A 14,555-nucleotide genomic window follows, 5' to 3' on the forward strand; every position below is an offset into this window, starting at 1 on the left:
ATAGGGAAGAACCGTGTCTCTGAAGTTGTAGTGAGATGTTGCTGTGGCAAACACATAGGCACAGAGAAGGGAAGTGCTCCTGGGCCTCCCAAATTACATAAGCTTACATGACTTGAGGTAAACAATGATACTATTTGTCAAATATAGCAAATAATGCTGAACTTCATTTGTATAGTACTCCGAGTTTATCACACAGGGTGAACAACCACCTGTGGATGAAAGGTTGTAGATAGCACAGATGTTTTACAAAGAGGTAAAGATTTCTGAAAGAAACTGATCACACAGTAAGACAAATACATCACAGGCAACAGGACTGTGCAAGTACCTACAGAACCTCAAAAGACTTCAACAGCACAGATGCCCAGTAAGTGCTACCTAACCAATCACCAGGAACACGCTTTTCTTTCTATATTGCTCTCAGGTTCATTTTCCTACCACCACAACTGCTGGCAAGGTTGCATGCTAATTCTGCTTTGAAATTTGACCCTGTGAGAAGCAGTGATTACTCAAAAACGTAACAGGGAAGTTGCGCTGCTCAGGATTGCACGCGCTGCTTACACTCTGAAGTCAACATTCCCTTTCCCCATTTTAAATGGTCATTACTCCACTTTTATGCAAAACTCAGAATTAATTTAGTAAGCACGTTCCATAAAATACCAAACACACAGGTGTCTCACTGACTGTGAGTAACTCTCAGGGCTCAGCTCTCCCTCATGCTGCTGCATTAACATGACAGGTGTGTAAGCTCCTACATTTGCTCAACAAACCAAATAAGCAAATGCGTTTACCTTCATACTGTTCACAGTCACATTTAAGGAAAAAAAGAAAAACAGTTCTCTGTCAATCAGGGCAAATTTAACTTGTGTTCCTGACAGGTGTGGAGTTCACCTGTAACAAGTCACTCGTTACCCCGGCGGGTACGAACGCGGTTTTTATCTACAAAGTGATGTTCGCTCAGGAAGGGAGCCCAAATAGCCTTTAAAAGGTGAGCTAATCCACAGCTACGCAGCAGCCACAGTAACTGCCAGACGCTGCTACAGGCTCGTTTGAGCGCACGGCTCTGGCCACTCGTACCTCCACCCCCCGACGGCCCGGCCGGGCGCGGCGCCGCTGAGGCGACAGCGGCCTGGGCCGCAGCCTCCGCCCCGGGCCGCAGCCTCCGGCCTCTGCCCGCCCCGCCGGCGAGGAGCGCGGGCGCAGGGCGGGCTCACCTTGCCCAGCGGGCCCGTCTGCTCCCAGCCGGGAACCGGAGCCGCGTCCCGCTTTTCCCTCGCCGATCCCTCATCTCGCTGCCGGGCGGGCGCTCAGCAGGTGCTGAGGCAGTGGGGCTGCGGGCAGCGCCCTCAGGGCCTGGGGCAGCCGCGCTGCGGCCTCGCCCCAGCCAGCAGCCACCTGGGAAAGAGATACCCGCTCCCAGGGGCTGAGATCCGCTGCCTCTCCGGGGTGGCCTACAATAACATGGCAACGGGCACATCTCACATTTGCTGACTAAAGATATTTCCCAAATTGCTAGCTGCAGTCTCAGAAGAAGCCTTCAGCAGAAAGCAGCTGGTCACCGTTTCACTCCATCCAGTTTTGCCTCGATTGAGCTGCTTGGGGTGCCACGAGGTTTTCGTCAGCAGCTGAGGTTACACACGCCTCCCCTTCTTTCCAAACTCAACAGCTGGGTATTTCTGTATTTCCTTAAGCATTTTTCAACAGGATATTTAATGAAAAAGTATTACACAATGGAGTTGAATAAATTGGTTTCTTACAAGAAATTCTTGGAAGTAAGATTAGAAAAAGCCTAATTTTCTGAAGCCTGCAATGCAATGGAGTGGTTACAAAGCCTGTTTTTCTAACAGCCACCTTTGCTGTGTAAAACCTTTGGTTTTACTCAGCAAAGCTGGAAAGGAAAATCCCTTTCTATAGTGATAGAAATTGCACAGAAAGTTCACTAATAACTGAATCCTTTGGGCAGCTGTTAACCAGTCTATCTTAGAACAGTCTCTAGGGGAATTTGCAGTACCATGACTTCAAATATGTAATAATTTATTTCATTTCAGAAACACTAAGCTCTTCTAGCCCAATCCCACTTGAACGCAGCTGACATTGACACAAACATCAGAATCTGTGTGTAGGACTCAAGTTTGTGTGTTTTTTTTAAATCAGTTGATTAGCATTGCTAGCACTTTGTTATTAATATTTGACCTGAGGATTTTATGATCTCTCCAATGTGTGTAGAATTGCCAACTACTGAACAAGCAGCATAATCTGTAATGTGCTTTCTTCCAAACATCCACATAAAAAGGTTAACTCTGAATTAAAGAATTTTATTTTGTGCATTTCAGAAATATATGAATAATGACATTTTCTAAAATCGGTTGTTGTGCTGGACAAACACACATAAAACTCATATTTCCATTTACCATTACAACATGCAGTGCGAGAATAATACATTATTTTCCTTCAATTCTCACGTTAATCATCATTGAATAAATCAAGGGCTATTAACTGTACAAACACTAGTAACAGTCAAAATTATTTCAAGTGGGAGGAAATAAAAAAATGTCTCAGTAACATATAGATCCAGAAATACCAACTGTAACACGATGGATTCACAGTTCTTTTTAAGTTCTTTAGCTTATTTCTAAAACATTCTACCGAATATAACTCTGCATTACTAGGAAGTTTTTGAGGGTATAATATAAATGATACTAATGAATGAAAACACAGTTCAGGGGATAAAGACTTAGATACAGAGTTTATCTAGATGCATACCAGCACATGTAAGTCTTAGATTTAACATTGCTTTCTTCCCTCTTCATTTTTAAACTGTCTGGCTTGACAAAGTGTTCAGTAGCTTTGTGATAAAAAAGACCGAGCATCAAAAAAAACCAAAAAACCCCTATGGCCCCCCTCCAACATTTATAACCTCAAATCTTACTTTTGTTGCTACTTAACAGCAAAGTCAACCAATATAATAAATAGTTTTTCCTATTTAAAACATCTGTCACTAAAACTATGTTCAACTAAGTCAGTGCCAAAGCAACATAATAAATGGGCATGTTTATAAGATGCGCAAGTGTCTTCGTGTACGCAGTGGTGATTTATCCTTAAAATTTTACTATTAAATTATAAGAAACTAGCAGTGACAAATATGCAGTCTCTATCAGCAGTACAGTTTGCAAAACAGTGGAAAGTCATCTATAACAACATAGGAAGGTTTTGATGAATCACTTTTTTTTCCTCAACTGCAAAGACTGATTGCCAATATACATAATTTGGCACCTTGCAGAAATCGTTTTCAACAGTTGTAGCTCTTAAGCTGCATTTCCTATTTTCAAATGTTTTTCATCAAGAACAATTCATTCTGTCATATTGTTCCTGCTTTCTAAACCATAGGAGCTATAAGACATAACTTGAAATAATAAATGAGAAAATTATCTAGGAAAACATTAAAAAGCTATGACACAGTAGGACACAAAGCACAACATAATTATCAAGAGTTTTGGAAGTCCAGTACATTATGAAAAATACTTTATATGCCTCTTGCACATTAAAAAAAATAGTGTGGCTAACATTTCAGCAGTTTTCAATCAAGTGACATCTCTCATGCATTGTGCCAAGAAAACAACAACAAATTTCAACTCACTTACTGCAGCAGCTTAAAAGTTGAGGTACAATATAGACCTTCCCTAATGACAATTTTTAAGTACTGAACACTTCAGCAAGGGAGTTCAAATACTTACTTAACCTTTCAAATAAACAGTGTGAATATAGCCACTTCTTACAACTCATTTATCTTCAGCCTATTAACTTGCCCTTGAATGTAACTATCTGTAACATTCTTCCTGATCAAGACAGCACACTTGCACTGTACTTAAGACAGGGTACAGAAACTTTAAAATACAGATATCATAAAATCTTGACATACATGTTATTAGTGCATTATAGTTACATCCTGCGTATATTTTTTTCAGCATATGTTGTCTAACCTGAAGAAGCACAGTATGAGTTTTGCCTTTCCCATCTGTGATGTGGGACATGTTGTCAGACTCACTCTCTGCCTGTTTATTGCACTGTGATGGAAAAATCACATTAATATAGGGTTGAGAATTACTAAATGCACTTCCATCAACCACTTCTCAGTTCGGGAACACTGAACTCAACTCAACAAGGGCATACAGGCATCCAAATAAGAAAGAACAGATGTGTTTTGCATCATGTTTGCTGGATGCTGTTCCCAAAAGAACACCACAGAGGGAGCATGCTTATTCTTCTTGGTGTAATCTCAAAAGGCACAGAAACCTCATGTTCTCTTGTCTGGTGGCAGGCTAATATCTCATCCTGCTGATGTTATGTGTTTCTACCTGCTTCAGTAGAGCTAGGATTTTCTTAATAATAAAGGCACATTGACTTTTCTATCTTTGGCCTCCCCTAGCAGGCTGTGTATTGTATGCACATGCTTCTTATGAATTCATCACAGTGAAAAACAGATTTAAATGAAGAAATAGGTTTGCTGCATGACCCGCAGTATGCAAATAAATTAAAAAATGGAGTAGCATAGGGTATTGCTTGACTTAACTCTCAAAGTAGTTTACATTTTTTAACATTTTCTATATAGCTTCAAAGGTTGGTTTATTACAGTATTCAAACTTTACTTCTGTGGTTGCTTAATGAAGTGTTCAACTGAACACAAACAAAAATCCCCGTAATACAGTTCAAGAGAGAGACAACATATTCTGCCTTCATTAATGTATGGGCTCCAGCAGAAAGCATACAAAATTCAGAATGTTATAGGTTAGTCTACTCCCCTTCAAGCATGCCTTTGCAAAACATCCACTTACTCTTCAGGAGACAAAATACCAACAACATAAGAGCTGTACTACTTTTTTTTTTAGCTCAGAAAAGAGCTGCCGGACTTCATTACATTAATTTTTATTTGAAAAGTCTAAAAAACTAAAGCTACTTAAAATTAAGTCTGTGCATGTTATTGAAATTGCTCCTTACTAAAAGTTTCTGCATCAAGTGTGCACTGCAGTTTTATTTTACTGCCATGGCCTGATTTTCAAAAACCAATCCAACCCCACACAGTTATAGGGCAAAGGAGCTGCTGGCACTCAGCATCTTTGAAAGTCAGGACACAGCTTAAGTGATTGTGCAGAACAGGACATTTCCCTTGCAGTATAAGCCAACTGTTCATTTATGCCCAATAATAAGACCACAGAAGTTTAATCAAATCAAAATAAACTTTTACAAGTCATAAAGGATTTCAAGGATAACACCAATTGACCAGGCCTGAGTTTCACAGCTAAAAGGGCAGTACTGTCCATTTTCATTGGTCAGTTCAGGAAGCCCTTTCCAGGACGATCTAGTAAAGGAAAAAACAAACAATTGCTGATGTTAAATAATACATTAAAATTAAGAGAACATTTAATTAAAAAAAACCTTTTAGAAGATTATCTCAGTAAGAAATGAAAATAATGAATAAAATGTCTGTTGTCCTACAGGCACAGTATGTTTTTAATAACTGAGATCTAACTCAAATTTTTTCCCCTGCAACTGGGAATTGTAGGTTTTTGTGGGGGTCTCTTCTTCAAAGTAGACTCTCTGCTACTAATATTATCTGAACTTACACTACTGGCACTTTGCTCCTATTTGTCCTTAAGAGAGTTTTGCAGTTGGAAGAATCCAAGTGACTTCTGAGGTAACTGAAAGGTATTCTAACTACAGTTGATACTGGACTATGGTGCTAAAGTGACAATGGCTAGAAGATAGCATGATTACGTAAGCTGTTTTTCCTTCACAGGAATAAAAACCCCCCACAAACTAACATACAGAAATACTCATAAGTTGAGCCTGTTGCTACATTAATAATTCTGTACACAAAATGAAATACCAAAACAGAGTAAAAGTACACTAAAGTAGTAAGAAAAAACAAAGAATGTTACCACGCTGCGAGTTATTTGGTAATACTGCCAAACAAGACACTAGGACAAGACACTGTGTAAGGCAAAAAGTTACTTAAGAAATCCTTTTTCTTCCTCGTGTGATCAGACAAACCCTTCTGTCATGACCAGCACTATGAATTACTCTTATGGGCACAAATAAATGCATACTTCCAGTACTGCAGAACAGATTATACAGAAGAGATAAAAGGCAAGACCTTTGCTTTGTTTTTTTGTTTTAATTTGCCTCAAATCTTTAAGAATTAAAAGAATAACACACGGAAAAAGGGAAAAAATAGTGTGGGTTTGGTGATTTGGTTTTTAAGAGAGAAAACACAAAATGCAAAGGCACATTTAAGGGCCATAAGCAAACTCCTCTGCTTTCTTTGAATATCAAGGTTATTAAGATTCTGAAACACTATGATGCTAATTTCCTATTTTATTACACAACAAATCCTAAAAATATTTTGCATCAGCTTATCTGCCACAGTTTTGATCTGCTGCTACTAGTCTTTTAACTATTTTGCTTTGTAGGTTGTTATGAAATATTTTCTTTAAAAAAAAAAACAACAAACTACTCAACTTTTTTTCTGAAATGCCTTTTTTTTTTTTTACAAAATAAGATACTTATTTTTGTTAAGGTTTATTTCACACAATCTGCAATCTATAAAAAGCACTATATCTCAGCTGTACTTGAAACCTCACTTGATATCTGCAATAGCACATATAGTACTGAACTTGTTACCTAGAAAACAGATGCTGTTTATATTATAGATCTATACTTCTACATGCAATTGGAAAGTGGGTAACACTAGCTTGAATGAGTATTTTGAATCTGTGCCAGCTTATGTCTTACCTTTCAAGGTGAACATAGTGGCGAGAAAGAACATTCTTAATCATAACTACAGTTTTTGCATATATCTCTGGACCCATCAACTTTGAAAAGTACAATTTAGCACGAAGAAAATATCCAATTGGCCACAGCCATTCCTATGCAAAGAATGAAAAGATAATATTACTATAGCTGTCAGTTTGAAAAGGTGACAGTACTTGTTCTAAAATGAAAGAAACAAGCTCTTACTGGTCCTTGGTGATAATTAAAACCTTTGGCTACGTTGTAGTTGTCATTGTCAAGCGCATTATCATACACTCCACAGTAAACCATATCGCTGCAAGACAAAGAATAAATCATGCAAACAAAGCCTTAACAAAAATGATACTTAACTGGAGAGCAGAAAAGAACCAACAGTTTGCATTGTATTTATATTTAATGATGGTCAAGTTTGGGAGGTCTCCATCAGGTTCTGCCTTCTACATGACAATCAAATTCCAAACACGGTTTAAACCAGTAGGAAAATTGTCAAAGTCTTGTACTGATTTGAATTCATAATTTTGCCCTTATGCTTTTACTCAAACTGTACTGCTGTACACTGTATCAGATATAAACATGTATCAAGATTTAAATTCAATGTATGATACCAAATTTGACTTTTTTACTGTGTGGCATCCAAGAACACCTGGTGTTTGCCTACAGAAATAACATCAATTGCATGGACTTCTAAAATAGCAAAATAATTGTTCCAGAAATATTTATTGCATCTATGAGGATTTTAATGAAATAAATACTAGCCCCACATCTCAAATAATTCCCACTGTTGTGTTTTGTAATTAACACCTATCCCTGTATACTTACTCTGGATCTAAAGTTTTCATGCCTAATGGACCAAGCAACTTTTCTTCTGCTATCTGCAGAGCTTTCCAAGCTCTCTCAGGTGTGAACAACTCAGGGGCCTAAAAAAATAAAGATTTAATAAGTAAGCTCTGCACATGTACACACATAATACTGTGTATACAAATGTAGAAGACCACAAAAATCCAAAGTTTTGTATTAGTGAATCAACTTCAGAAACAGAAAAGTCAGAGCAGGCAAGAGGATAGAAGCTACCCAGTGTTTTATTTTATTTTAATTTTATTTTAAATACACTTGACAATATTATTACTGAAGCTCTTTACAAACCTGATCAAGACAATAAACCTGCTATGTTATTTAGCTAATTTGATGGGAAAAGTGGCCTCCCAGACCTGACGCAAGAAGACATTCTGAATACAGTGGACACTGCAAATTTATCCTATCTATATCTTGTACAGCATTTTCATTTAGATAAGCCCTGTCAGGGATGTATTTTTAGGATATACTCCAAGATGGATGAATATTAAAAGCATAGAAATAAAAGCTTTCAAAAAGTTATTCTAAGCAATGTATGTTCCTAATAGAATGCCAGGCAGGTCAACCTTACAATGCAAGCTTAGTTCAATAATGAAGCAAAACGTTAGGAGTGCAAATGCTTCCCTCCACTCCCCACACTTACCACAACCATTGCTATTGTAAAATTTGGCCTGAGTTGGTAATCACACCATGGACTTGAAGCTCCATAGCTGTCCTTGTAAATTCCACGTTTGTGAACAAGTTCTGGATGTTTCTCATTAGGATCTGATGGGTTCTCAGAGACAAAGAACAGCCTTTCAAAGTGTCCTTGAATTTTTCTGTTCCACTCATCATATGTGATAGTCTCCTCCTTTCCTGCAAGATGTGACACACAGGTTGTATATTCAGAGAACACCCACAGTGGTAACACCAGAAGTATGCTTATCTCCATTTTTACTGTTTTGCTTATTGAAGTTTTACTTTAGATACTCCTAACACAATGAAGGCCATAGCAGTATTGCAAAAAGTTATTATCTAGAAGTTGACTTACACTGCAGATAACTCCAACACAACATTTTTTACACATTTCCAAACTTGCAGTTAGCTAGGACCAAACAGCTGTGAGGTACAGTACATTCTTAATTAAGTTGAAAAGATATAATTAATATGTCAGTATGGTAACAAGTCCAGTCTTTATAGTATTTTGTATAAATATTCTTGCTGTTTTGGAGTCTGCAAAGAGTGTCAAAACATTTGGATAAGTATCTCTTTTAAAAGCTTTCTCTTCCAAAATTCCTGACAACATAACAGGAACAGACCCAGGGTCACTTCTCTCCAGCTAGTGATTTCCCATGCTTAAGACAATTCTACAGATCACAGGAACAGCTCACTGAAACTTTCAATGGGACTGACAAACACATCAGGTTTTAGTCAGCAGAATTGTACTAGGCATATCTTCCTGACTGAGATACACGTAGACCTTAAATAAGCAATGCTTTGAAGAAGGAACCAAAAATAGTAAAGAACTGTATGCCAGTTTTATATTAGGTGAGCACAGGAGTATTACCAGCTTTTCTTAAACTACAGTTGGAATATAGCGAAAAAGACTAAACTACCAAAATTGAGATATGGTATTACTAGAAGAACAAAAAATCCTAGAAACTTGTAAGGCATAGATTTTGACTAGGAATTAAGGCTGGTTTGAAAATAGATTCAGCATTAGACAAATGACATTTAAACTCAAGTTACATGACATTAACAGAAGGTAGTATATATAGATCAAACTCAATCTAAAAAATTGCTTATGATTCTGGAACAAAAGATAAGGGAAGTCCTATAAGTATTATTTCTACATCTGTGGGTTATATTGCTGTGTACTGAATTCTAAACTGTGTAACTCTAGCCAAAGATTTTAATGAATATTAAAGTGACAAGTAAGTTTATGACCTAGGAATCTATTCTGTTTAGAACAGATCTGGAAGAAAACCACCAAAACCACTTAGTTTCACATTTTCTAAAATAGAACAAAAGAACCACTAAAATTAACTGGTTTTCAATATATCATTTACTGAAGCGTAAAAAGGCTTTAGACAGCACACATATATTCACTAGGGATTGGTAAACTCAAAGTAACTTTGTAACCAGAGCAAGTACCACTCTGAAACATAAAAGATATCTAAAGATATTTATGTAAATATTCACAAAGATAATTTTTTTTTTTGCGCGTTGTAAACATTGGGGGGGAGAAAAGTGACTTGTGTAATTTTACTTAACATTCTTGTAATGAATGATGCATATCATCCTAATACATAATAATCCTATCACTTATACCCATTTTGAGAAACGGCATTTAGGCTCAAAAATTCCTTTCTAATTCACACCTTACTACGTGGAATGAAGTATTTGAAATAGACCAGACAATAAGAACTCTTAATTTTTTTAGTAACAAAAAAAATTATTCATACAAGATACTTGACTAATTTTTTCCCATTTTCCCCTTACACTTCCCTGAATAGATTGATAATCATCCCTGATGGTATATGGCCAGCACTTAATTGTTTCAGTTATTTTACATACTACTTAACATAATAAAATTATGAGATGTGCATGTTTTTACCATGTCTTTTTACATTGACTCCATGGAATGGAAACACATTTTTCCGAGATAAATCCAGCAACCAGCGAACAGCCGACTTGCACAGGCCAACAATTTCCACAGCAGAGCCATCTCTAAAATAATAATTATTAAAATAAGCCCAAGATTTACTTTAAGAAGGCTGTTAAAAATTGAGTAAGTAACACCAAAAAATCTGTATCTTTAGACATGTTATTTTTTTCCCTTTTCTCCTGCTATTCCCGTATTTCTCCTATGTAAGCAAACCAAAGTTCTACAGTATTGCAGTGTTTTGTGCTCTATCATTATCACTACTGACACGGTTTTCTAAATTACAGTCAAACCTCTCTCACCCTCATTGTCTTGAAAATGAAGAGTCCTTAGACATACCAGTGTGTCTTTGCAAGCCAGCTAATCCATCTCTTTTACTTTTAGCTGCCCTTCTCTGTACCATCCTTTATTATGTCCTGCTTGAGACCAGCACTACACACAACACTCAAGATTCAAGTGTCTCTTGCAGGTGCAAAGTTTCACGATGCTTCATCTTTACTAATGACACCCAATATTATTTTTTATTAGTTTCTTTTGGCTGCTGCTGTACACTAAGATATTATTTGAAAAATCTATCACTGACCAGATTACCTCCCTGGGTAGCAGCTCAGCTCTAACAAAATCATGCAGGCATGGTTTAGACTATTTTGTCCCCTAGATGAGTATCTTAACTTTATCTCCACTGAAGCTTTTCTGCCATTTTCAAGAACATGCAGTTTTATGAAGTAGTTTTAGAGTTTCACAAAGGGAAAGAATAAGAAAAGATCGCACTAGCATAAGCTGACTGTAGGAATTGACTTTCATTTGGAATATTAGGTTTACACCTAATGAAGAAACAAGAGAGGAAGAATGTGGAAAACAGGTGATTTTAAACTAGCCAACATATACTTTTCTTTTCTGTACAATTGCCTAATTTAAAGTGATATTATCATACCCAGCCAATTTGCACAGATTTAAGATTTTATACCAGAGATTAAGAACAGGAAAAAATCATCAGCTTCAAACTAATTGATCCTCTGATATTAAAATTATGTTCAATACAGAGGTTCTCATCTGCCCATACAGTTTGGTGACTTAGGTAGTATTTCAGCCATCATACAATTACTCAAGTCAAAAGTGAAGCATTAAAATAAGCATTAAATGTACTTCTTAGACTTTTTAGTACTGCTGTACTAAACTAAAGCAAGGATGTTTGCAGCAGCTTGCTGGCACATAGTGAAAAGCTTATTTTTAAAATATTTAATCTCAACTTTAGAAACTTTGATGTTGTACAAATTTTTTATTCTAAATAGGTAGTGTTCAAACAACACAATTATCAATAGCTATCTCCTATGCCAAGTCTAAATAACAAATTTCAATACTACTAGTTGTTGCAAACCAACGACACAAGTGTACAATTTTACCTAAATTACATTTTATACCTGAAATCAAATGTCTACTCTTTGCATGGAGCTAAGACCATGCCATAAGCTGAGGGGTTCACCTCCTAAACATACACCTTTTTCTTCAAATGAACACAAAACCCCCAGATTACCATTTACATTTTAGTAGGCAGAAATATTTAGAACATTAGCGAGCTTACCTTTCAGATGTGTTAATGGAAAGCACAGTACTTCTGGAGAAAAATTTCAGCTAAAAAAGTGAACTTAAAAATCCCCCTCAAAAGCCTAGATGTTGTACCTTGGAGTAGCTGGAATTCCTTTGTTGCGAGCTTTGTCACTCTCTCCCATTTTATCCATCCAAGTGCCACAATTAAAGCGGTTCCCTCCAAAGACAAAGCCGGTTTCGTGGTCAACACCTGCACTTACGTTAAAACCTGCCAAGCAAAAATATCACGTATGAAATCTATATTTTATAGAAAACAGAACCCCAACTCCTCCACCACCCCAGCCCAAACTTCCTAAATAAAATACTCTCCAAACAAGAGGTTGAGGTGGCTTTCTGAAGGCAACTGAACTTTTAAAGTGAACTTCTAAAGATAACCTGTACCAGAACATATGAACAGTTGCTGATAATAAACAATTAACTAGATACTTCTAAAACATTAAAAGGTATTTAAAATATAGATTTAGGTGCATTAAACAATTATTATTTTTTTTAATATATTCAACAGCCAGAGGAAAAGAAATGTAAAATATAATTGCCATGTTTTGAATTGTATAGCAAGTGTTCCACTTGTTACCTTCATCTCTCATGTTCTGATCTATCTGCAGACCAGCGTTCCTTTCTCGGAAGTTTATGCCTTCCATGTGTCGCTGCATTGCTTCCTGTATTACTTCATAAAGTGGCTGATCCTAGATTGATTGCATGTTTGGATGATATGCAAAAGGCAAGATGACAAATGAATAGACAAGCTCTAGTAGTACCAATTCTTAGCCTCTCACTTATGATACTTCGGAAGAAATGCATCTAACATTTTCAGTAGCATCTTTGTCAGTGACAATGTGTTGTATAAAACTTTGAATGTAAACATTTTTTCAAGACAAAAAGCAAAGAAAAAAATTAAATGTAAAGCTGATGAAATTTTTCTTTCTCCATCTCCAAGCCCCTGCACTTGTCTAGCTATGTGATGCAGATATAGTGAAAAGTGCTATAACCAAATTTTACCATTAACAACAGATAGCAACAGTGTCTCATAGCTAGAAAAATTACATGAGTTCATAAAAAATGTATAGTTGGGTTAAATACTGAAATCAGAAGTGATCTTTACCCTAGTGCCTGCAGGCTGAGGAGAAGAATCATCTCGTGGGTACATCCTAGAAACAGGACACCTGAGAAGGTCTAATCCATTTGGAACAATTTTACAGTAGTCCTGGATACACTGAAGCCACCACCATACAGCATCACGACAGTTGTATCTGGCATGTGTCCCCTGGCCAAGCAGATTGGGGATGAGGCCATGTCTTAAAGTCCCAGCAAATGCTAAAATTATGTTTCTAGAACAAAATAAAAACAGTCTTCCCTGAGTTATCAAGGCCATTACTGGACCAAATACAGAAAAGCATTTACCATAAAAGCAAGGTAAGTCAAGGGGAAAGACAGGATCTTGAAGACAGATGCCAGAAGTTTGTTGCTGAAAGCTAAAAATTGCTTCGTTTAACATGAACTTACAAAAATAAAAATTAATTTATGCCCTATATATTTCCCAACATGAATACATTTAAATCAGTTTGTACAAAACATAGATCTACCAATATAGAAAAACTAGTTTGCTTTTTCATGGGTAATGATATAGAGCGTAATTCCAAATCCCACTGAGGTAACAGGGAAGGTTTTTATTAACAGTTTATGATTACCCTGGTATCCATTCTGATGCATGGGGTGGAATGGGGCAGGAGAGCAGGAGTATATGGGAATTATCTATTTAAATACAGAGAGGTGACAGCAACTGAGGTTATGAGAGGTTTCATTTGAGAACCATTGTGCATACCTTGTGGAAAACATGGATTCCAACTAGCTTTAAAAGGGAACATAAACATACTAGTAGAATGCATGATCTTACTGCATGGAAAAGGTAACAATTGGCCAAAAGTACAGCGTAAATACATGCAAAATCAAAACAAATGATTTTTATGTTTGTATTATACAATGATATCTACTCAAATTAAAAGATTAACGGAAACATCAGATCAATATATCTGGCTTATGTGGCTCATTTGTCAAGTTAAACATTTACAGACAGCTTATCAACAATCCACAATTAGCTGTTTTCTATTATTAATAGACAAATACTTGCAGTTACAGAAAAGTGTCAGAACAGACATGCAATCTAAGTACATGCAAAACACAACCACTTTAAGGACAAGCAGTAGCGTCACAGGGGTTAAAACTACCTCATCTGTACAGAACATCAGTTTCATATCAGTGCTTAGAGAGCAGAAGAGAAGAAGTATTTTGAATTCCACTGAGAGAAAACTCCCAAGTCTATCTAGGGCAATTAAAGTTTCATACTGCACATCAAGTGCTTTTAACAGCCTGTGTGTCATCACAGGTTCTGAGAGCATGCCTTTCTTCCCAACTACCTGCAAAATCAGTAAGAACTAAGAATAAGTCAGTCTTACCTTGCTTCTAGATAGCGCCCAGTAACTAACATTAGACCTCTCAGTGCAATAAAGGTATCCCGTCCCCAAGAACGAAAAATTCCAGAGGAAAAGTGAGGTAAACCTAAAAAGAAATGTCATTTTTCATCTAATTAATTGATATGGCAGAAATCATGTGAAAAAGCATGCATAAAATAAACAGAAGTAAAAATATA

General features: G+C 36.7%; 1 protein-coding gene across 4 annotated transcripts in view; it reads right to left on the bottom strand.

Moving 5' to 3' along the window:
- Positions 1–2,291: 2,291 nt before the first annotated feature.
- The window catches only part of AGL (amylo-alpha-1, 6-glucosidase, 4-alpha-glucanotransferase), a 36,983-nt gene continuing 24,719 nt past the window's right edge, over positions 2,292–14,555 (bottom strand). For all 4 annotated transcript variants that reach the window (XM_051624530.1, XM_051624532.1, XM_051624529.1 and 1 more), the window contains exons 25-34: positions 14,362–14,464; positions 13,011–13,236; positions 12,483–12,594; positions 11,981–12,116; positions 10,253–10,365; positions 8,300–8,511; positions 7,624–7,721; positions 7,012–7,099; positions 6,787–6,920; positions 2,292–5,353 (exon numbers count right to left, since the gene is read on the bottom strand). In XM_051624530.1, coding sequence (XP_051480490.1) covers positions 5,236–5,353; positions 6,787–6,920; positions 7,012–7,099; positions 7,624–7,721; positions 8,300–8,511; positions 10,253–10,365; positions 11,981–12,116; positions 12,483–12,594; positions 13,011–13,236; positions 14,362–14,464 — 1,340 coding nt within the window. In that variant the 3' untranslated portion in view covers positions 2,292–5,235. The remainder of the gene's footprint in view (positions 5,354–6,786; positions 6,921–7,011; positions 7,100–7,623; positions 7,722–8,299; positions 8,512–10,252; positions 10,366–11,980; positions 12,117–12,482; positions 12,595–13,010; positions 13,237–14,361; positions 14,465–14,555) is intronic.

Source organism: Apus apus, chromosome 7, assembly GCF_020740795.1.
Source record: "Apus apus isolate bApuApu2 chromosome 7, bApuApu2.pri.cur, whole genome shotgun sequence".
NCBI classification, from domain to species: Eukaryota; Metazoa; Chordata; class Aves; order Apodiformes; family Apodidae; genus Apus; species Apus apus.